Genomic DNA, 22,938 nt, shown 5'->3' on the forward strand with positions numbered 1-22,938 from the left:
AACATCATCCGCCACCTAGGATTCATGTTAGGGACCAAAATGTGGTCAAAACCCCCACTTTCGATGTTTGTTCGTTATACAAATTTCCGTTTCTGCACGTAACCATACGTATGGGGTATCAAAATGATGGCAATTGTACGCGGAAGGTTTTAAACTACATTTAAAAAAATTCCCCCGACTCCTGGGGTTTTTGTGGGAGGGGTGGGGGCGGGGGGTGGTGTGGTGGTTTGTGATGTCATTTTTTGCTAGGGCTCGGGGTTGTAGGCTATCGAATTGTAAAATTATACTACAAAAGTTTTACAGTATTTTAATTATCCTCAGCAAGGCGTATATAGATTTACATATTTTATTCATTAACCAATATGACACCTATTCAATTACACATTTAGCAAAGTACTTTAACCATATCCAGCTATGTATCGGTCTCTTGGATTGTCTCATTACAGACCCAGTGGGGTTGGAAGATAGGGTTCGGGAGTTTGGGTTCAGGGGATAGTGGGGATTTTGCTTACACCAGAATTGTGGTTGGAAAATGTTAAAGTATTTAATCATCCCTGGGAAGCGGATGGGAATTTGGGGTGGGGATGTAGGCCTATCACAATGACCGAAACTGTATTTGGAATGTTTTAAACTACATTTGAAAACTGCCACTGAGGGATTATGGGTTGGGAGTGATAATAACATAATTTGTACTGGAACCGGCTTCAACACATCACCCAGTGTATCTGGGGTGTGTTTGTAGGGGGAGGAGGAGCGACAATACTAGCGTAATGAAGTAGCCCGATTGGATTGTACTAGGAAAAGTTACTAAATTTGAACTGTCCAGGGGAGGAGTTAAGGTTTGTTGATGGTGGCTGGGGTGGTGAAAGGAGAAAGAAGGCTGGGGGACCGCAGTATCTAAATTACATATTTTAATTATCAGCCAATATGACACCTATTTATTTACACAATTTACAACGTACTTCAACCATTATTAGACTCATCGTAGCTATGCATACTCCTCTCAATTCGAAGCTTAGGTTGAATTGAATTTGTCCATCACTGGGAAGAATTTGTTTTTAAGAAAGAGTATGGGGTGTTATTGAAGAGGGGTGGAGGTTGGTGAGTATAGACAGATACTGGCGTCGGTTGTTATATACTGAGAAGGCTGTAAACTAATTTTGAAACCCGCCCTGGGGCGGGTATAATTGCTAGTCTATATTATAAGTGAGAGAGTTTGTCTGTTTGTTTGTTTGTTTGTTCGTTATACAAAATGTTGTTACTGCACATAATCTTACATATGGGGTATCAAAATGACCGCAATTGTACCGGGAATGTTCTAAGCTATATTTCAACATCATCCGCCACCTAGGATTCAAGTTAGGGACCAAAATGTGGTCAAAATGGCCCACTTTTCCCCACTTTCGATGTTTGTTCATTATACAAATTTCTGTTTCTGCATGTAACCATACATATGGGGTATCAAAATGATCGAAATTGTACCGGGAAGGTTTTAAACTACATTACAAAAATTCCCCGAGTCCTGGGGTTTTTGTGGGAGGGTTGGGAGGGGGATGGGGTGTTTGTGATGTCATTTTTGCTTGGGCTCGGGGTTGTAGGCTATCGAATTGTAAAATTATACTACAAATGTTTTACAGTATCAAAATGATCGCAATTGTACCGGGAAGGTTTTAAACTACATTACAAAAATTCCCCGAGTCCTGGGGTTTTTGTGGGAGGGTTGGGAGGGGGATGGGGTGGTTTGTGATGTCATTTTTGCTTGGGCTCGGGGTTGTAGGCTATCGAATTGTAAAATTATACTACAAATGTTTTACAGTATTTGAATTATCCTCAGGAAGGCGTTTGGGGAAATATAGATATAGATATACATATTTGAATCATTAACCAATATGACACCTATTCATTTATACATTTAGCAAAGTACTTTAACCATATCCAGCTACGTATCGGTCTCTTGGATTGTCTCATTACAGACATCCATTCCTGTCTCAACATATACACGTTCTTTACTGTTACTGTGTTCTACTACTATATTTGAACATCATCCGCCATCTAGGATCCAAGTTAGGGGCCACAATGCATGGTCAAAATGGCCCACTTTCGCTGTTTGTTCGTTTTTTCAAATTTCTGTTTCTGCATGTAACCATGGGGTATCAAAATGATCGCAATTGTGGTTGGAAAATGTTAAAGTATTTTAATTATCCCTGGAAAGGGGCTGGGAGTTTGGGGTGGAGATGTAGGCCTATCACCAAGACCGAAACTGTATTGGGAATGTTTTAAACAACTTATGAAAACTACCTCTGAGGGATTATGGGTTGGGAGTGATGGCTAACATAATTTTTATTGGAACCTTCTTAAACACGTCACCCAGTATCTGGGGTGTGTTTGAAGTGGAAGGAGGAGGACCGAAAATGCTGGCGTAATGAAGTAGCCTATATGATTGGAATTCTAATAGGAAAAGTTACTACATTTGAACTGTCCAGGGGAGGAGTTAAGGTTTGTTGATTGTGGCTTGGATGGTGAGAGGAGAAAGAAGGCTAGGGGGCCGCAGTTACAAAATTAGATATTTTAATTATCAGCCAATATGAAACCTATTTATTTACACAGTTTACAACGTACTTAAACCATAGGCCTATCGTAGCTATGTATACCCTCTCAATTTGAAGTTGAATTGAATTTGTACTGGAAAGAATTTTTTTTTTAAAAGAGTGTGGGGTTTTATTGAAGAGGGGTGGGGGTTGGTGAGTATATAGGGAAGTAGGCCTACTGGCGTCGGGTGTCATGTACTGAGAAGGCTTTAAACTAATTTTCAAACCCGCCCTGGTTTAGCTAGTGTTTAATAAGTGCAGTTATTATTGCTATTAATAGCCAAAATAACTGCACTTTATGTTGAATAATGAAACAATTCAACCATTATTCAACATGCTTTTTTCGAGTAAAATTGGAGGGCTAGATTTCGAGTACACTTTTGTTGAAAAATATGTTTAATTATTATTATTATTATGTGTGTGATACTATATGACCTTTATTTAGGTTTACCTGAACCATCAATCAATAATTATTCTGTATCAGTTATAGCCAACCTCTTCACTTCCCTCTTCAGTAAGGAAACGAGGCATTATTACCCCCACTTGACCGCTTACATCATCTGCTTTCAGCTCATTCTCAACCAGAACAACTGATGAGATTAATCCATCATTTTTGCTAATAATAACGAAAAGTGATTTAAATCATTTTTTTTTACATTCTTTATTGTTTTCAAATCATTATCAGTGTTTGACACGTGCGCAATGATATTGTTTCATATAGCCTTTGTGTTTTATCCTTTTGTAGGCATTTCAGTCATTTTATTGTACGCGTTTTCTCATGCTGGCGTTTCATAGCCTATTATGGTGTTAACAGCCTCACGTCTACGTGTTTCATAGCCTATTATGGTGTTAACAGCCTCACGTCTACGTGTTTCATAGCCTATTATGGTGTTAACAGCCTCACGTCTACGTGTTTCATAGCCTATTATGGTGTTAACAGCCTCACGTCTACGTGTTTCATAGCCTATTATGCTGTTAACAGCCTCACGTCTACGTGTTTCATAGCCTATTATGGTGTTAACAGCCTCGCATCTACGTGTTTCATAGCCTATTATGGTGTTAACAGCCTCACGTCTACGTGTTTCATAGCATATTATGGTGTTAACAGCCTCACGTCTACGTGTTTCATGGCCTATTATGATGTTAACAGCCTCACGTCTACGTGTTTCATAGCCTATTATGTAGTCTGGGCTCCAGACGGAGTTTTGTCTTAATATTAGTAAAAATATTAATGTGTTTGCACATATGGCGTTTCATACGTGTATTACTTGAGTTTGGATTTCAGACAAAAATCAAAACGACGACGTGTTGAATGACATAAAAAAGACAATAAATACAGACTTGGAGCAAGTCTACCTATTATGGTGTTAACAGCCTCACGTCTACGTGTTTCATAGCATATGGTGTTAACAGCCTCACGTCTACGCGTTTCATAGCCTATTATGGTTTTAACAGCCTCCCGTCTACGTGTTTCATAGCATATTATGGTGTTAACAGCCTCACGTCTACGTGTTTTTTAACCTATTATGGTGTTAACAGCCTCACGTCTACGTGTTTCATAGCCTGTTACGTGTTTCATAGCATATTATGGTGTTAACAGCCTCACGTCTACGTGTTTCATAGCATATTGTAAGCGTTTCGTTATAAGTGTTATCTTCTTCTTTTAGGTTTTCCGTTAATAAGCGTTCCCTAGCCTCTTAACTATCGTACATTAATAAGCGTTTCCTAGCCTCTTAACTATCGTACATTAATAACGTTTTCTCCTTTCAATAGTTTAATGTGTGGTCAATGTTTGACACATCAAATCATTAGTCTTTAGTTTATTTAAATTTTCCAATTCTGATATTAATAACAGTCATACGTCATTATGTCGTTAGTTGTGTTGAATACGTTTGAAGTTCGGTTTCTTTGAACATTAAATGTGTAGGATTTTTCAGGCTTAAGAGTGACATAGGAAGGGTAGAAGGCAAGTACAAAGATGAGCTTTTGAGACGTTTCAACATTTAGTACATCATAATTATTAATGCATAACGGCACAGAGTTGGCGAGTTTATCTTGTCTGAGTTTCCACGTAATGTTTTCGTATTAAATTATAGAAACAAATGATATATTATCATCATACACGCACGCCCAACCATCAGCAGCAGATATTCAATGTCATTTGCGACATTGTTATCATTTGTATTAATATTATTGCTATATTATTCAGCGGACATACGAGAAAGCCCAGCGGACACGCGGGAAAGCCCATCGGACACGCGGGGGAAAGCCCAGCGGACATACGGGAAAGCCCAGCGGACACGCGGGAAAGCCCAGCGGACATACGGGAAAGCCCAGCGGACATGCGGGAAAGCCCAGCGGACACGCGGGAAAGCCCAGCGGACACGCGGGAAAGCTAGATGCTCTTAGAAAGCTGTCGTCGTGTCGTCGAGACGATCACCCGGATGTATTCCAACGTTTCATTAGTAATTTTGCTCAAGTGGTGAGCTCATTATTAGTAAAAATAGTTCTCGATACAATTTACAATACAAAAAAAAATCAATCACGTTTAGTTTAGTTCTTACTGTTAGGTGACAAAAGCAAGACAGACAATAATTATATTTGATCATTATTTCATAGAACGAGGACGCCTGGAGGATCTCTCATCTACGCTTTTTAATGTTGTATCATTTATTCGTTTATTGAATATCGCCACAGTTATTACAAAATAAACTACAAATCTTACATACGATATCTTATATACCAATAGAATATGCTAATCATTTCAGGTCAAATATTGTTGGTAATTAGAAATCAATAACACGTTCTCATGTTTATTCTTTGGCTTTTTAAAGCCAAAATTAAAATAGTTTTGTTTGTTTTTGGAGAAAGGGTTAAGGGTGCGGGCGGGGGCGTGCTGTCATTAGATACGTCATTGTTTTACTATTGTATGCGATTATGACGTCACATTTAATTTGAATCGGGTTAAAAGTAATTCGAATATAAGTTTAAAGTATTAATCTTAATTGTTGTATAATCCACGAGGCATTAGTTGTTTATATACATAATCACCATGGGATATTTAGTAACATTAACAAAATTAGGAGTTAACTTTTTGTTTACTTCTACGAATAGAATGATATATTTTAACGGCCACCGCAAAAGTTGGTTCTGTTTTTAAAAATCTTGTTTTAATGTAGACCCAGCGTATGTATGCATACTATGCCATTTTATTTATTATACAGCACTTGAACCAGCGTTCAATACAATTTCGGTTTGATTACCACCAAGAATTATTACTCCATAAACTTGGAAGCCGCTAAATAATTTAGTTTTAAATGCGATATTAAAAGGCATGGCTAAATGTACCGTCTGAAATGAAAAATATTCTAGGTTTCAAAACTAATAATCAGACGAACATTGAGTAATAAGAGACACGAGGTAGTGTGTCTACACTTGTCGTATCCTAATCATTTGGCTACCAAGTCGGAAAAAACATCGAAACATGTTTCGAATCATCTATGAAGATAATCAAACAGATTCCGTGGTTTCTCCTCCTGACAAACACGTCATCACTTCCTAAAACATTTTTGTTTGAGCAAAGTATATGTCATCCGTGGGCCTGTATGATGATACAATTAACAATGTTGCTGCTCATGTATATTAGTGACCAATCATATTTGTTTCGCGCATGTGCAGTTTAACACAAGGAAAATCATGGTGTTTTTTTCGTAAACGTCGCTAGATCCAGAGAGCGCAGGTTAAGCTAGCATGAATGAATATAACACACAATAAAGCCTGATCGTTCAGCGTGGACAAACGTCTTCTAAGGTTTTTCTTATTGGAACTATTGCGAGGAGGGAAAAAGACGAGGAAAGTAGGGAACATCACTTTCGGCCTGCTATAACTTCAAATTATTTACGGTAAGACCTGTTGTATGTTGTTTTGAACACTAATGGTATTAATTAAAAATGATAATCACAAAATAACCTTTATTGCTTAGAAAACTTAGAAACTCCAGACAAAAATGTATAATACCTGTCGTCGATCATCAGCATCTTTTTTCGGCATATTACTAAACATTTGTCATAAAACTGGCATGTATGTCAAAGGAAATTTACCATTTTTGTCTTTCAAGTTAAATAAGATAATTTACTGTTATGCGGTTAGGAAATTGTGTAATCGTATATTTCATATCGAATACTAAACCTGACTATATATAATTATTAAATGTAGTAGTGATGCATCAATAAAGACTACTAAAAGATTTGTCGCGTGCCAGGATTTACATAAGGTGGTTCTGATAAAAGTATTACTAAATGCATTTAGGTACATGCGTTTAATGAATGAATAAAGTGGTCTTGATATAATCAATATTATTCTTGTGTATTCAAGAAGAGACTTTGTTGAGAACAAACATTTATGTTCAGTTCAGTAATTGATTCAAATTAGAACAATCGAGAATTTATTATAACATTTTAGAGCGTTTGAAACTGTTTCACAACCTGCAGTTGGACACTCTTGTTTCTAAGAAATATAGGCCTAATTATAATTTACGCACTTTCCAGCCTTGCCCTTGGATTATGATTGACCCGTGATATTATAGGCCTAATAGAATGTTGCATAATGGTGTTTTAATCACAAAAATGCTAACTATCAATTTTACGTCTGTAAATGTATAGATAATAGGTGCAATTAATGTTGGCCGTTCCTAATCTGTATACATGCAAACATTCGTTTTATAGGTTTATAGCTCAATTGTACAATCATATATTTTTTGTTTAATTGTTTTTTCGTATTACCGTACCCTATACGACCCATTACTTCACGATATCAGACACACAGAAATATAAATTAATTCATTTTACAGTAAACAAAAATAAATTGAACATTTTATTCAATAATTCAAATGTATTCAGATCTCCCAACTTGGGAAACTGAAATGAAAATAACAAAATCAATAAAAATTGCATAAAAAACACAAAATTTTATAGAAGCTTGAATAACAAATCTTATTTGGTTTAGTTTTCATTTCCATTCAGTAAAACATTAGGCCTCTATTTAGTTTATTTCTCATTTTGCATTTACCTAGCTTTTAAATTTTTCCGCTGAGCACTGGTTCAGCAAATATTTGGGTAGCAGATAAATGTGAAAACATAAACAAATGTTCAAAACTTGAAAGTTTCTCCCTCTCAGCGCCATTGGGTAAATAATGGATTTGATATCTACTGTACGCGTTTGAGGAACTGTGGTTTACTTTAACACCAGAATGAAACGTAAGCCTTCGATGCAAAAATACAGCATTTAATCAAACGTCAATCAGTCGACAAATTTAAGCGAATTCTACTCTCAATGTCCACTAAGCCGAAAATCCTCTTATTAAGCCAAAAATCCTCCCATTATTATACGGAATTTTCCTTTTAGATGATGGTCACATGAAATCCATCGAGTCTAATCTGAGTTGCTAAACTGAATATTGTATCCTTCAAATATTAAAGTCGGCGTGTTTTTTTTATGTCGCTTTCTGTTCTGTTTGTAAGAAAAACAAAACTGGATTTCAGTGACTTATGAAATTATGACAAGTTGGTCAGTTTAGTGACTCAGTTAGTTTTAATTCGTTCATGTCAGTAGCGGTACATTTTTTTTGTCTCGCATTTTGAAATCCGTGTATTCGTCGAGCAAGGACTAGAATCATTTATGGAACATCAGTCAAAAAGTGTTACTATTAAATTTCGCTCGACTGTAATATTGTTATGGTTTTTTTGCACCCTACTCATCGCTACTATATTTTACTTCGTGACTATGCCCAACCGTCACATAAAGTAGTTCTTTCAGTTTTGCTTGATTCCAAATTGACATAAAAGCCACCATATCATTTAACGGTTAAATATTTGCTTATAGAATACATAGAAATCTTTATACGAAATTACCTAAGAGGCTGTTATATACGAAACTCAAGATGATATGTTATTGCTACTTAGATGTCGTCGGCACTACAATCGACATAATTAATGCGCCCTCTTCGTCAACAAACTTATTTACTAGTTACCAAAACAAATAGATAACAATATGTTTGAATGTGCCTGCTATTTTTATTCTAATTCAGAAAATATATTACTAGAAACATCAATTCTCATCTCACTACAATGTCTTCATGGGTTATGGTTTTATTTCACACTGTCAACCATCACTTGACGATAATATAGTAATTAAAAAAACATTGATACCTCTGCGAAGACATGCCATGTGCATATTATTCTTAATCATTCTCTATATTGACACCTACATTTCACAAAGCAATTCTACTTTTAAGAGATTTTTGTAGAATCAAAGTGTGTGTTATTTATAGGTCATCGTTTAGTTTCTTTCAACTTGGTATAGAACAATATTTTGATTGTGTTTTGTGTTTTATCTTCACCAATACATAATCAATGAGAGAAAGACACCTGTACTTAAGAAAATCCCTTAGGCCTTGTGTCGTTGTCCTCAGAAGACGACTATCCTCAAACCTTCCCTTTGTATAGGACAATTATACCCCACGCTCAATTGTTGTTATCAAAATAAAATAAAGAATTGATGAGAATATAATCGTATTGATGGGAGAAGTTTTTTTACAGGAAGTATTACGGTAGTCTATATAGTTATTCTTAATAGCGAAGTAAGGGAATTAATCAATTTCATTTAAATGATGGCTCTTTGTATTGCTTGTTTGTCCAACTTGGTATTTATAGTCCTTTGAAAATGTTCATAGAAAAAATGAACACCGTATAGTCTGAAAACATATGAAATTGATGTTTTAATTTCATTAAAAAAAGTTATTGTATCATTAAAAAAATGCGATTGTAATTTCTTCTGCGTTCATATTTATATTGACATTAATAATTATTGGCCACTGGAACACTACTAAACCTAAAATGTTCCTAAGGTACATGCGTAATTATATTACCAATTAATTAACTATTGGTAGGCCTACTGATGGTATACAAAATAACTCTTTTTTTTAGGATGTTTATTGCCCTTATACAAGGCAAGTACTGTACAGTCACAACGCCATGAAAACAAGTCAACTAACCAAAAACTCCATGCTTCACACACATGTTTTATATTCCACTTCAAACTCTCTAGATTCATCATGTTTTACTAATTACAGTGATATGATATAATACATAACGAATTAGTTTACAATTACAAATAAAACACCTGGGCCAGGCTACTATACAAATTACATAAGAGTCATCAATTATGGTTATGGCGATTTTGATAACATGCTTATTATTCGTTTGACGATTAAATGCCTAAAAGATTTTTAATGAGAAAAAGAACAGTCACGCAATTATCTGTATTAATAACCTTCAATCAACTTGGCAGTGACACCTGAATATAAGGAGCGTGTTAACTTTGTGCGCATCGCGATGACACCCTAATAAGGAGCGTGTTAACTTTGTGCGCATCGCGGTGACACCCGAATAAGGAGCGTGTTTACTTTGTGCGCATCGCGGTGACACCCGAATATAAGGAGCGTGTTAACTTTGTGCGCATCGCGATGACACCCGAATAAGAGCGTGTTAACTTTGTGCGCATCGCGGTGACACCCGAATAAGGAGCGTGTTTACTTTGTGCGCATCGCGTCGCGGTGACACCCGAATATAAAGAGCGTGTTAACTTTGTGCGCATCCCGATGACACCCGAATAAGAGCGTGTTAACTTTGTGCGCATCGCGGTGACACCCGAATAAGGAGCGTGTTTACTTTGTGCGCATCGCGTTTCTCTGAAACGAGACAATTTTAAAAATCTGTAAACAAGTCAAATCACCCTTTTATTCTTTCTCTTCTTCTCTCTAAGCACTGCGTGAATTAATAATCAGATTATTATATTGTTTCATCGGCTCGCATTTTATACAAAGTTATATAGGCCTATTTCTATATTTTTTATCATAATATTCTTTTCTTAATCGTAGATTAGAACCTCGTTAGATATTACTCCATATGCACTCTATTCATCATTCATTTCACTACTAATATAGTTGCATAATTGCTATAGTGTGGCTTATGATAATTTTGTTTCAATGTAGGCCTATCAGAGACCATTTAGTAAGAAAAAATGCGAATAAGTAAATAGGCTATGTGACGCTTTCAATTTTGGAATTAGCAAATCAGCATAGCATATAATACAGTTAGTATGTTTCTACATTTAAAACTTTATAGTGGTGGCGACGCGTTCCTGGAACTTCATAGTAGAAACATTATGCTATATATAGAATCAGTGGTCTCCCCGTCTTCTGTCAAGTTATCATCATAAGCAATATTTATGTGCAGATTTACAACAGAGTTTGTAAATTATAGAATGACGTACACCTGTGAAGTAAAATAGTTTACAATTAGTTTTCTTTAAATTGAATATAATAATGGTTTTTAAACGTCTTTTACTTGATGTGTGTGGGTGATGTGAGCAGCATAAGCATAAACTAATACTTTGATAATGCCTCTCACACTTGTCATACATAATTCATGTTTGTTTTATATGTCTTTAATCGTTTAATTGTAGATTACTGTCTGTCCGAAGGGAGAACAATTGAGACATGATATAACATTGCACACGGTACGCTTAATTAGGAAGGAACGAGCATTACAGTTAAGATGACGTGTGTCTTACAACTTCTTGTTGAAATATATACCAATTACATGTGTGTTTCTCCTCGTACAGTTTAACGAAAGTAAACGCCACTGCTCGCAGAGTCGGCAAGTCGAGTATAGAAATAACTTTTTTTAAATACATTAATAATTGAATAATGAAATAATTGGGTGGATGTAACCAAAATGTATTGAAGTATGGGATTAAAACGACATAATGTTGATGTTATGGGTCGGTTAGAAAGCTATATTAAAGGTCTTTCTCATCTTACTCATGCCGTATAGAGTAAACGTAACGATCAACATTATGTTGTTTATTCGTTTTAATCCCATACTTCAATACATTTTGGTTACATCCACCCAATGATTTCATTATTCAATTATTAATGTATTTAAAATAAGTTATTGTATCACCATGTATACACAGTACATCATGTCCTAATCAGTGTGACAAGGAAGGGAAAACGTGAAGGCTTATTCTTTCCTTTTGTATAAACAAAAATTTGAAAAAGAAGTCAATATAGTGAAGACCGATATTAAAGGTCTTTCTCATCTTACTCATTATGGTATAATAGTCCAAATATGGTGAATATCTAATATTAAAGTGTTTTAAATTGCGTTGTTTGTTATTGAATTATCTCGCTATTATGTAAACTGTTTAGTCATTATTATTCATTGTATTTATAAATATTGAGCACACTAATAAAGCTCTTGATACCTTTCATTCAATTTGATTAAATTAATTTAATTTTGCCATTAATTTTCCCGTAACTTTTATCAAATTATTTTCAGCTTTTCAGAAAGCCATTTTAAAATTGTCTTTACAAGGTGGTATTTAAATATCACTTAATACGTCACTTAAAATTGTGTTCGGTACGGTACATAAGCGCGCATAGGATATTGTTGATCTGTTTAGTGAATGTTTGCTATAGGTCTGAAAAATAGATTGAATATAATAAAATAACGAGTCTGTCTCAACATTATAGCTAATTTAGATTCAGATTTATTTGGTCCTTGTGGAAATCCATGACAGGCACAATCGCTCACATAACATTACAATAGCATACATAATATATATAAATATAAATAAAATAAATATAAACAAGTAAAGAGTTGTAATAAAGATACACTACACAAAATTATATACAAGGTAATTTAACAGTATTTGACATTAAAAGGAAAGGCGGGACGAATGAATTTAGATATCTTTTTCATCAATAAAAACAATAAGATAGAGATATATCTGTATAATCAAGGTAATAACAGGGGTGGGGGAAGAAAGAATATTCAAAGAGGATGGATTGACATTGATGTCCCATCAGTCATCAACCCCTTCGTTAAAACGCTCATTTCCTTTATTACCAAGGTTTGAACGTTGTATTCCTTGACGTATACACTTTAATGTTTACATTGACCATAACAATTGAATTTCTCATAATCGTTAGGCCACTGACGTCACAAAGTCAAATTATTTTGTTTGATGTGCATTGAACGTCGAGTCAGATCATGTCAATCACTCTTTAAACTATAATTTAAAATTTTCATCCGCGTTCACACAATAACGATTGATATGACACAGCGTATGATAAAAAAATGATATCAAATATAGTTTGGTCTGGAAATTAAGCCAATAAAAACTTTGTACAAGCACTGGTATTTTTGTAGATATAGGGCTAATATACAATAATGTTTTATGAATGTGTTAAGGTTGTGTTACGTCGAAATGTATTGCATAAATGGAGACGTGTACACTATGTCATTAATATGATTAATGTTTTACTAGGTTGACGTGTTCTACTATTTCTTTTGAGTATAATGTTGTAAACCAATTCTGATTTGGTAACTTGTATACCATCTACCCATTAGACCAATGTGTATGTGTAGCAAGCATTTTAATTTTACATTGTATACTGTGTGAACATGAGAAAATGGTACACTCTTGTTTTAGCTGAAGACTCGGGTGAGACATGGAGAAATTAGTCCTAACTAATTTCTCCATGGGTGATGTAACCATATTCAAGGGCAAACGAGACCTTGATCTGTATTTGCACTATTCATTCAATGTTACTGGTGTCACAACAAGATTAACGTGCCAAGTGTTGACACAATTATTGTAGCTCATTAAAGAGATGTTAGCTTGTTATTGATGGATGTATTAATTATAAGCTAAAAATAGATTAAACTGAATGGCATCGATGGATAAAACGAATCTATTTATCTACCAGAACATTAAATCATGACTCGATAGATTAATATAAATGACCTGATAACAGTTTCACTTATAGCTGTAATACAAGTAAAGCTGGAGTGTTATTGTAAGCAAAACAATCTTTAACATGTGTTATTGATTGAATCATTTCGTTCGTGTATTCTGCTGTCTGTTCTATTGAACGTCTTACTGTACTGTCTGCTTATTCAACGTTCGATTTGTAAATGGGCACATCACATTTTTTGTCACATAGAGTTTGATAGTGTAGACATAGAAAAACTCGTTCTTCAACTTACAAGATAAGGACAAATTAGGCTAAACATCTGAAAGACATTTTGTTTATTTTTTTTTCAGAAAATGAAATCTAGCCAAAGTGCTTGGGTTTTAATATTCATTTGTTTACTAATTGTATTGTTGTGTCAAATGTGCTCAAGTCAACACCACACTACTGGTAGGGATCGCAATGTAAATAAAGCTAATAGATGGAAATCCGGTAAAAGAACCCAACCATCAACAGAAACACAGGTGAGTAACACAATTCAAACGCGCGTAAAAAGAAAGTCTCATCACAACTGCGATGTTATATTGTACCTTAAGTTACCTTACTAAATTTCAGATTAGTAATGCGATGTTGCCATTGAAATAGGCTACGTGATATCATAGTTGTATAAAGCGATGTTGAAATAGTACATTATTCACCTTTTTTCAAAATCAGCTCGTTTTCCTTTAGCTTTGTTCTTAATGTAACAAACCGCATAATACTCTACAGTATTACTCTATTCTGGGTTGTTTAGAAGTCTGTCTTTCTATAATTTACAAGTTATCTCGCCTGATTGTCCATTTAATTATTTATTGATTATATCCTACTTTAGTTAAACGCTTCGTAATGTAACCATGGTAGAATGTAATTGGTAGTTACATTTACTAATTGTTAAATGTAAGTTGTTTCACGCTGCTCTTAATGCTGTCCACTTTACGATATAAAGCAGTGCGATTGATTGCGTGTATTTTGAATTGTTTTTGATAGTTTCGAACCTTTCTGACAATGCATATATACTTGTTTATATCTTTGATGATGGATGATAAAAATGATATACTACGGTACACTTCCTAAATATGAATAAATCATGAATATTAATATTATTATTATTGATTGATTGATCACTTTTATTTTATAAAAAAACGAAAAGAACGGATTTTCTCCCATTATTGAAGAGATTTAAAGATCGTAACAGATTGATAGTTCGTAGTACACCACCTAACAAGATCATTTTCACTATTCAAAACTCTTGTAAAAGCGGGAATTCTCCTCGCGGTAAACATGTTGCTAGCACTACATTATTAAAGTAGAAACATTTTACAGTTTATTTGGTCTATTCCCCATTTGTTGGTTATTCCTTCTTTTCCAGAAAGCCTTTGGCAAAGTAGTTGTTGGATAAAGTGTCTGTATTGTTAATACGTGAATAAGAAATTGAGTTTCTAAGGATATTTCTTCAGAGGAAACGACCTTAATTTCCTTATTTACTAATAAATGAACTCCATACAAAAAGACAATGCTCTGTAATGTATTTCTATGGACTAAATAAGGTTAACGCCTTTGTCACTTCAAGAATACAAATCATTACGTGAGATCTGGTGTGTGTACGTTGATGGGGAGGGGAGATAGATATTCGATATATTACAAAGGAGATATTCTTCATTGTATTTTTCATTTTTCATTTTCATTTATCTTTTTATTTCGGAATATCATGGTGACATAATATTATATTCATAGCAAAAGAGAGAAAAAAAAATCTTTATCTATTGTTCAACCTTGGTGTAGATATAATAAGAGCACTCTGAGATCACTGAAAGTATGTTATAAGAATGCCTTACGTTTGCTGCTGAAGCAGCCTAGACATTGTAGTGCAAGCATGATGTTTGTCTTAAATGACGTCCCATCCTTTGATGAGTTCATTAGAAAATCTGTTTTTAGTTTTAAAAATCGTGTGAACGCAAGTAGTAATTACTTGATCATGGCCATTAATCGCCATGTTCTTAATGTGTCAAGAATGCACATACAATGGAATGCTTTGTTGCATTGACTTTATATATTTACATATCTTTCTGCTGCATAACGCAATTTAACCGGTTATTTTAAAATAGATTAAAAATAGATAACAATAACAAGACCGCGTTTCTGCTCAATTTGTGCTCCGAAATAACCGGTTAAATCTATGGGTGGTCGTCGACCAAAACGTCATCATTACCCAAAATGCAATACACTCAGACGGAAGTAGAAGTTGGCTGTTTGTTTACATCGACGTCGTGAGTACACACGTGTGTATTATATCGCCAAACATCTCACTCAAACATGTTAAAAAAATAAAATGTTGTCTCCAGGTCTACAAGTTTTGTTTTTTGTAAAGCCTACTTACATCGCTAATAAAATTAATTCTCATGGCGCCTTCAATAACATGATGGGGAGGGTCGTGAAGCGCCCGATCGCCTAAACTAGGATAATTTTTATCCTCAACAAAGGCGATGACATACGGCCCTTCCCACGTGAACGACTGTTGTCTTTCGCGAGCGCGGTCCTACAAAACACCAAACGGAAACAAAAACGAGACTCAGAATGTTGCAATACTTACCAAACGAGAGTAGATAATTGTTAATTAATTATGAAAACCCAACTTTTATAGCAAAAATCGTCCGAATTTATGTTAAAAACGATGAGTTTAGCCACAAAAACTTAAATCAAACGAGAGTATCCAAGTCATAGAATATCGCACGCATATAGTGCCTTTAATAAAATAATGAGTATTGAACATTATTTCGTATATTTATGTACTAACATAAATAATAACACATTTCTATGCTTAATAAAATCATATCAATTATCAAAGGCTCTGATTACCTTTGTTTTCGGTCGATGTGATGTTTTTCTAAAAAATTATATTATGTAAAACGATCAAAGTAAGAATGTTCATTGTTCTCCTATTAAAGGCACTAAAGGCATGCCATAAATACGCTCGTTTGGATTAAGTTTTTGTTGCTAAATTCATCGTTTATAACATAAATTCGGATGATTTTTGCTATAAAATTTGGGTTTTCATAATTAATTAACCATTATCTACTATCGTTTGGTAGGTATTTGCAACATTCTGAGTTCCTTTTGTTTCCGTTTTGGTGTTTATATAGGAGACCATCCATACCCTTCGCGAGCGTGTACTAACGCCTCAAATTGCTTAGCTTGGGTAGTCCCCGGAACTCCACCCCAAACTCCTCTTTTACTTTCGCAAAAATGCTCTTATTTATTATCTGTGATTCTTTTATATTCCCTGCCATCCTTCCCCGTACTTTCTCTCCCCCCACAACTGAATAACATATCTTGTGATTTCATTCATCCACATACATGTTCACTTCTTCGTTCGACTGTCAAAACCACGAGGAAAACACACATCGTATGCGACGGTATCTGACCCGGGGTCACAACTGTCAATCAAATAACCGTTATTTCGTGTTGCAGCTAAGAATTGCTCAGCGATAACCGGTTAAACGGCGTTCTAACACCGATTTAAATTGGTGTTTTTAACCGGTTATTTTGCGCTGCCTTTTAACCGGTTACCACAAATGTGTCCTGTTTCTGCTGCCAAGAAAATGGAGTTAATTTATTCACACTGATTTTAATTTATTCACACCGATTTTAACCGGTTATTTAGTCTTACTCTTAGTAGAACATTTTCCAAACTCTCCATTTAGAGAGTTGGCCCTAATGCAAATAGATCGATATTGGCGTTTGATGTCACTTTCATTTGAATTTTACTTATAAATTCACAATATATTATAAGATAAAATCATATACAAATCATCAACAAAAACATTTCGGTATGATATTGCACCGTTTTTAATGATAATATCAATGTATGCCACTATAATATAATCTATTGTCCACTTCTTTGTTTTTGTTTACTAACGAGATACACTAATCATCGTCATTTTCAATATTACACATGTTTTCATTTTAATCGACCTAATGTACAGTAGTTTATAGCCGGAAAGTACAAAAATAGGATATCTGTTCTGGCGTCTTGGTATTCTCAAATCACTTAGCGATAACCAGACATCATTTTATGGAAGTGAACATCTTCAATTTAAGATGTTTCAAATTAAAGATGAGCATACGACACGATGATTTCTCTTTCATTTCGTTACTGTATAATATTCCCTTATGAACTCTTTGTGCTAATTGTAGAATAATATTCAGCAACAATACATGTAAAGTGCAACGTCATTAATTCAATATTAATTTTACTCCTATTTTTAACCTACAATTACCATTAATTTGGAGACTTCCTCGTTTGTTGTTTTTGTTATTTATATTTAAATGAAAATGAAAGAACTACAATCGAATAACATTTTCATTTTTACAATAACCATTGCAATGTTATTTTAACATTGATTATTGTCATACAATTATTAATATGATTGATTATTTTACCATTGTCATTCTTTGGCGTCAATGTTGTACATTAAAACAAGGATAACACTTTGTAAAGTTATTACAATATCGTTTGATTGGCGAAGTTAAATCTGACCGAAATCTGACCTATATTGTTTGTGTCATGGTCATGATTATTGTAGAGTGGCGAGGTAAAATTAAACTTATACAGGAGAAATTACCAGTAATTTCGATTTTATAGAAACTCTAGTACATATTGTTTGAACTAAACAAGCCAATATTACAGTTTATACTATAGAATCAACACCTGAAATCGCCTATACCTTTATATCTTATAACATGTATTCCGTTCTTTAAAATATGATATTGTTTCGAAAATAAAACCATATTTAGGAAGACAAAGCGTGCTTGGGGGTATAATAATTGTCGGAAAACTATAAAGAAAGACAAGGTAATGTTTGGTAGGTCAATGTGTAATGTATCCTTAATTATCGATAGGTTTAAGATGAGTATCTTAAGATTTCCACGAATTAGGTTCCACATTATCAAAATTACTGAAGTATTGGATATGGAGCTCAAAGCATATATGTTGTCTGTGAATGTTAGACAATTTAAAGTCATGAGGTTCACTTAAATGAAGATGTGACAATATCATAATAGAAAGCAGATCCCGTATACATGTCCTAGATTAGTATCTGTCATTCTAAAACTATAATATCAATTTCCTGAACGCGATTGTAATTTGTCAAGAAAATGCAATTAAAATGTTTATTGAAACATTTCCATTGAAAAACAATAAAAATGATAATAAAAAAACTATTACTTTATTGCTCCATTGCTTTTAAACACGGTTATTTATTTTATGCTTTTATGCTTCAATTATGCTTTCAAATGTATTATGTGCTCCTGGCGCCGCATCTTTCCTGCACGGTAATACTCTAACCAGGGAACGTATGACTAACACTATAATGGATAGATATAGGCTAATAGATTATAGGTGAATTACGTATATACCTAATTAATCATATGCACTTTGAATATTATCAGTAAATTTATATATTTGTGAATCAAGACGTTTTACATCGATTTGAAGTACTTCCGACTGAATCCTTTCTTCTTTGAGACAAAATACACCAAAAGAGAATGTAAAGAAACAATGATACTTATTATTCGGTACAATGTCCATAGGTCTAACGTGGTAATGTTTGTTTTGTTCATCGTATATTCAAACAGATATGGAGGATAATGTTCATTACTAGTAAGATTAAAGTTCCAACTTGTAGGTTTTATCAATAAACTGTGACCCATGTCGTTTTTAATATTAGCGACATTCGTTCGTTTTATGTTCTAATATCTTGCTATAATCAGTCTATTGAACACGTGATACCATGCATTATTATGTTTTAACCAATATATTTGCGCACCAAAGAAAGAGTAGAAGTAGTTAGGATGTAAGATATATTTGCCATCAGAGGGTTCGACATAATATTGAGGTTATTTTCAATAGGCCTAACAGAATTGTTAACGAATTCCAGTTACGCATGTATAAGCATTGAATAATCCTGGATTGAATGAATGGTTTTCGATTTGACACAAAACACGTTCACGGTATCGCTGAGAACTGAATAACACGCGTCTTTGTCTTGCGTGATTCGTTCATAATTAATTCATAAAGATTATTAATGAATACATCTCAATCAACTTCAATCTGTCTAAACCTTAATAATTTTGTATCTTATTGTAAATTAGTTTCCCAGCCTAATTAATTGGATATAATCCAGTATTTCAATTCTGTACACGTACCACGTTCGCGTATAAACAAAAATGTTCTCATCTTTAGACAATAGAGTTAATATAGAGATTTGGGTGATTCAATAGATAAACACTATGAGCGAGAGAGTACTTTTTCGCTTCTTGCGACATTTAACTCGAGAATACGTCAATTTAAACGATGAAATAAATTAATAGACTTTTAAATGGAAGCAACTATTTAGGCTTAAGAATATCTACAAACATTGGTAGCACCATTGTTCGAAGAATAACCTTAAATACGACAACTATTATTTTAGCTCGAGTATATTTGGTTGTTAGCATGTACTTTGCTAATGTATCATGACATACATCAGCAAGTACCACTGAAGTAGAACATGCTTGTTTTACACTTAATGCACATTGATATGGTTTAGTGTACGCAAAGTGCCACAATAATAAATTAAGTAATGCCCTACTTTTGAGAAAGTCTAAAAATATTCAAACACAGACGCTTTATCTGTATATATGATCTTATTCCTCCAGGATGTAAAAAGACAGGGAAAGGTGATTCTGATTATTTTTTCAAAGTTTGCTCTACAAATTTGATGTGCGCGCGCACCCAAAAACCCGTACTTTTATTATCAATAATAATTAGTAGTGTGAGCGTATTGTTATTTGACAAATTGTAATGTCTATGCTTATTATTTCTAAAATTAACGGTAGGCTTCGTTTCCTTTAAAGGCATAAACAATGTTTATCTCTATCTTCCAGAAAACAGTTATGTTCCGCACTAAGTCAGTGCTTATTTGACTATGGTGCCTGTTCTTGGTATTCCAATCTAAATAAATATCTTAAACGTAAATTGCATTAATCAGAATAAGATGGCACGCTTTATTCTGGGTGCTAATTATATGTTTCATATTGGTCTCGGTACCTTAATGTTAAGACTAGAGTTAAATATCTTAGGTTATGTCATGTTTTTAAAATTGTTCATAACCGACACGCCTCTTACATGTATTCACAATTTTCTAGAGTCTGTAATTGTCATGGTCACATCACCCGGAACAGTATATACAACTTTATTGTTCACAATGCTAGGGGTATCGAATCTAAAGCTTTCTACAATATAGGAATCAAGGACTGGAATGCTCTTCTCAATGATCCAAAATCCATCAATAATCAATCTATTTTTAAAATTAAATTAAGAAAGTATCTCATCGCTGATATTCCTATCTGATTTTATATATTCCGGTTTTATGATATTGTTGCTCTTCACTTTATATATATTTTTTTTTTTACTTTTTTTATATTACGTTTTTAACATTTTATATGTGATTTTTTATTATGTCTTTCACATTTCCATATGCTTTTCTTATGATCCTTGTTCACTTTCACATCTCAGATTTCTCTTGCAATGGACCCCATTGGAAATAAATTGACATGTCGATTTTATGGGTCGTCCTTGCACCCATTCACTTTGGTTTTAATGAATTTTATTATTTTAATTATTTTGTATTTTTTCTTTGTTATGTATTTTAAATGTATTGTTGAATGGATGCTAAATGAATAAATGAAAAAAAAATATGCTGTGTTTCTCTAAGCATTACCGCCTATCGATAATATTCATCAGCACCTAGATTTCATACGGTTACTAATATCGACACTCTCATATGATCAGGCATCGACTCTTTTGTAGATATAAAATGGACTACAAATTAAGTCATTGAGTCGTTTCGAGTTTACAATGAGAAGAGTTTCGTGCTGTTCACGATGTCGTGATAACTATATATATATATACTAGTCCATTATTATCAAGATTGTTAAAAATGGGAGTGATTAGTGGAGGAAACAAATCTTACTAATAGGTACCAATATATGCATCAACTTCAAATACTATAAACTTGTTGATCTACTTTCAATAAGAGTTTTATCTGAATTGGCACCCACAACCTCCTGTCGTTAATGCTTATACACCCATACAAGGCTGTAGTCATATAAGATACCTCACAGAACATATACTTTAGGTAGGAAGTTCGAACAAGGCTGTACTCATATAAGAGATCCTGTATAGTTTCCCTAGTTCTTCTTTTATGCATGTCATTACTAGTTGTTCTGTGTGTTAAGCTGTAAAGACTTTTTTAATAAGCTACACTAAAGTGAATCCATTAAAATCGATTGTCAAATCCAATCAATAGTATATGGCTGATTGCTGTGTTAATGTTCCGTTTCCTTCCTATTGACAGATTACACCGCTACATCAGCGTCATTTATAGGAATTACGTTCTACGATTATTCATTTATTAATATCGGAATTTAGTAGTATATTAGTCGGATCGACTTATTAAAGCTTAATCCACTGGAGATTATTGTACAGATTTGCAGCTTTATTTTTCGAATTCATGTTTTCAGAATATTTTTGTAATTCACCTTCATGTTAAGCCTAATGGGTTCAATCAATTTAGAGTTGCTTCAATCCTTTATATCGTGTCATATGGCCTACTCAGCCTTTCGGAATTAGTTATCAATGAACGTGAAGATCAAGTAAAATACACGGACATCAATTTAAATTAAATAAAGTTCAGTTGAAACATTTGGCTGGCTAACTAATAACCTTAGTACACATGATAAATGGTATCTAATAGACCAGGTGATAAGGCGTGAGATTTGAGGGGCATTGCATCCGTTTGAATACTGACTTTATTTTTCGCTCAACCTCACGATTAATGTGCGAATAACGATTGCAGAACAATTTTAATCTATTATTCACAAGAAAAACAAATCTAATATGTCAGATACGATGGATAAAGCGAGACTATTAATACATTGTAGGAACAGGTGTTACTTTAACAGTACACAATCGTTAATAGTTTGACAGAATATATCTATTATTTTCTCTGTCTTTATTAAAAGTAAAAACAATTAATTTGTAATACTCGACATGTCAGAATAATAGAAACAGATTGCAGACACGAATGTAAGAGCTTGATGATCTTGAGAAGTGAACGATGATATTGATAAAACACTAAAACCAGCGATACTCAAGTGTTTTAAAGTCGCGACTAATATTTTACTGCCCATAAGCTTAAGCTTTAGATGGGACTATAGTCTGGGATGATCTTGTTTAATATTTGTTTGTTGACCATACACTGTACACATTGGAGTTCATGCTTTTAAAATACAAATAAGTTAAGATACGTTACTACTAAAGCTTTTCATTGATTTTGATAAACTTCCCTGTTCGAATTCGGAGGAAATTTTAAATGGCGTACTGTAAGCCTGAGGAGGATTCGATCCCAATTACAGAATTAGTCAATTAGCGCATGCGCATCATCTAAATAT

General features: G+C 33.9%; 1 protein-coding gene across 2 annotated transcripts in view; it reads left to right on the forward strand.

Moving 5' to 3' along the window:
* Positions 1 to 22,938, forward strand: part of LOC140047487 (uncharacterized) — a 32,563-nt gene that overhangs the window by 547 nt on the left and 9,078 nt on the right. The window contains exons 1-2 of one of the 2 annotated variants that reach the window (XM_072092527.1): positions 6,323 to 6,490; positions 13,761 to 13,931. In XM_072092527.1, the coding sequence (XP_071948628.1) occupies positions 13,764 to 13,931 (168 nt within the window). In that variant the 5' untranslated portion in view covers positions 6,323 to 6,490; positions 13,761 to 13,763. Of the gene's footprint in view, positions 1 to 6,322; positions 6,491 to 13,760; positions 13,932 to 22,938 lie in introns of those variants that run through there. The other variant, XM_072092528.1, reaches the window with a different exon arrangement.

The sequence above is a fragment of the Antedon mediterranea genome, chromosome 4 (assembly GCF_964355755.1).
Source record: "Antedon mediterranea chromosome 4, ecAntMedi1.1, whole genome shotgun sequence".
Lineage (NCBI taxonomy): Eukaryota > Metazoa > Echinodermata > Crinoidea > Comatulida > Antedonidae > Antedon > Antedon mediterranea.